This window comes from Otolemur garnettii, unplaced genomic scaffold, assembly GCF_000181295.1.
Source record: "Otolemur garnettii isolate 467f Iridium unplaced genomic scaffold, OtoGar3 scaffold00025, whole genome shotgun sequence".
In the NCBI taxonomy this organism is placed as follows: Eukaryota; Metazoa; Chordata; class Mammalia; order Primates; family Galagidae; genus Otolemur; species Otolemur garnettii.
This window is the reverse complement of record NW_003852420.1, coordinates 1,944,431-1,944,792: the sequence shown is the minus strand read 5'-3', so window position 1 is coordinate 1,944,792 and position 362 is coordinate 1,944,431. Positions and strand designations below refer to the sequence as shown.

The following is a 362-nucleotide window of genomic DNA, read 5'->3' as shown; positions in this document are numbered from 1 at the left end:
CTCATCAGACCGAGGAGCATCTTTATCTAATTCTCTCCAAGCATGCTCAAAACCAGATTCTTCTGGAAACAAATCTGCCATATCATCTTCTTCTTCAGAACTAGTTTCTATATTTCCTTTGCCCCTTGCAAGATCAGGACCACTGTCACTTTCATTCTCTTCATTATCCTCATCTTCATCTTCCTCCTCATCTTCCTCTACATTATTATCAACTGAAGCTCTAGCAACACCTGTAATCTCACTTTCAGATTTTCCATCACTTCCTATTTCACTAACACTTTCTGAATCTTCCTCCAGAGCACCTTTGTCAAACATTTTGCCGTCCACTGAATTTTCACAAACATCACTGTCTCTTGCCATTA

The 362-nt window shown here is 39.5% G+C and overlaps 1 protein-coding gene across 1 annotated transcript in view; it reads right to left on the bottom strand.

The window, feature by feature from the left end:
- The window catches only part of ESF1 (ESF1 nucleolar pre-rRNA processing protein homolog), a 70,187-nt gene that overhangs the window by 67,743 nt on the left and 2,082 nt on the right, over window positions 1–362 (bottom strand). Inside the window, exon 3 of the mRNA XM_023512254.1 lies at window positions 1–362. Coding sequence (XP_023368022.1) covers window positions 1–362 — 362 coding nt within the window.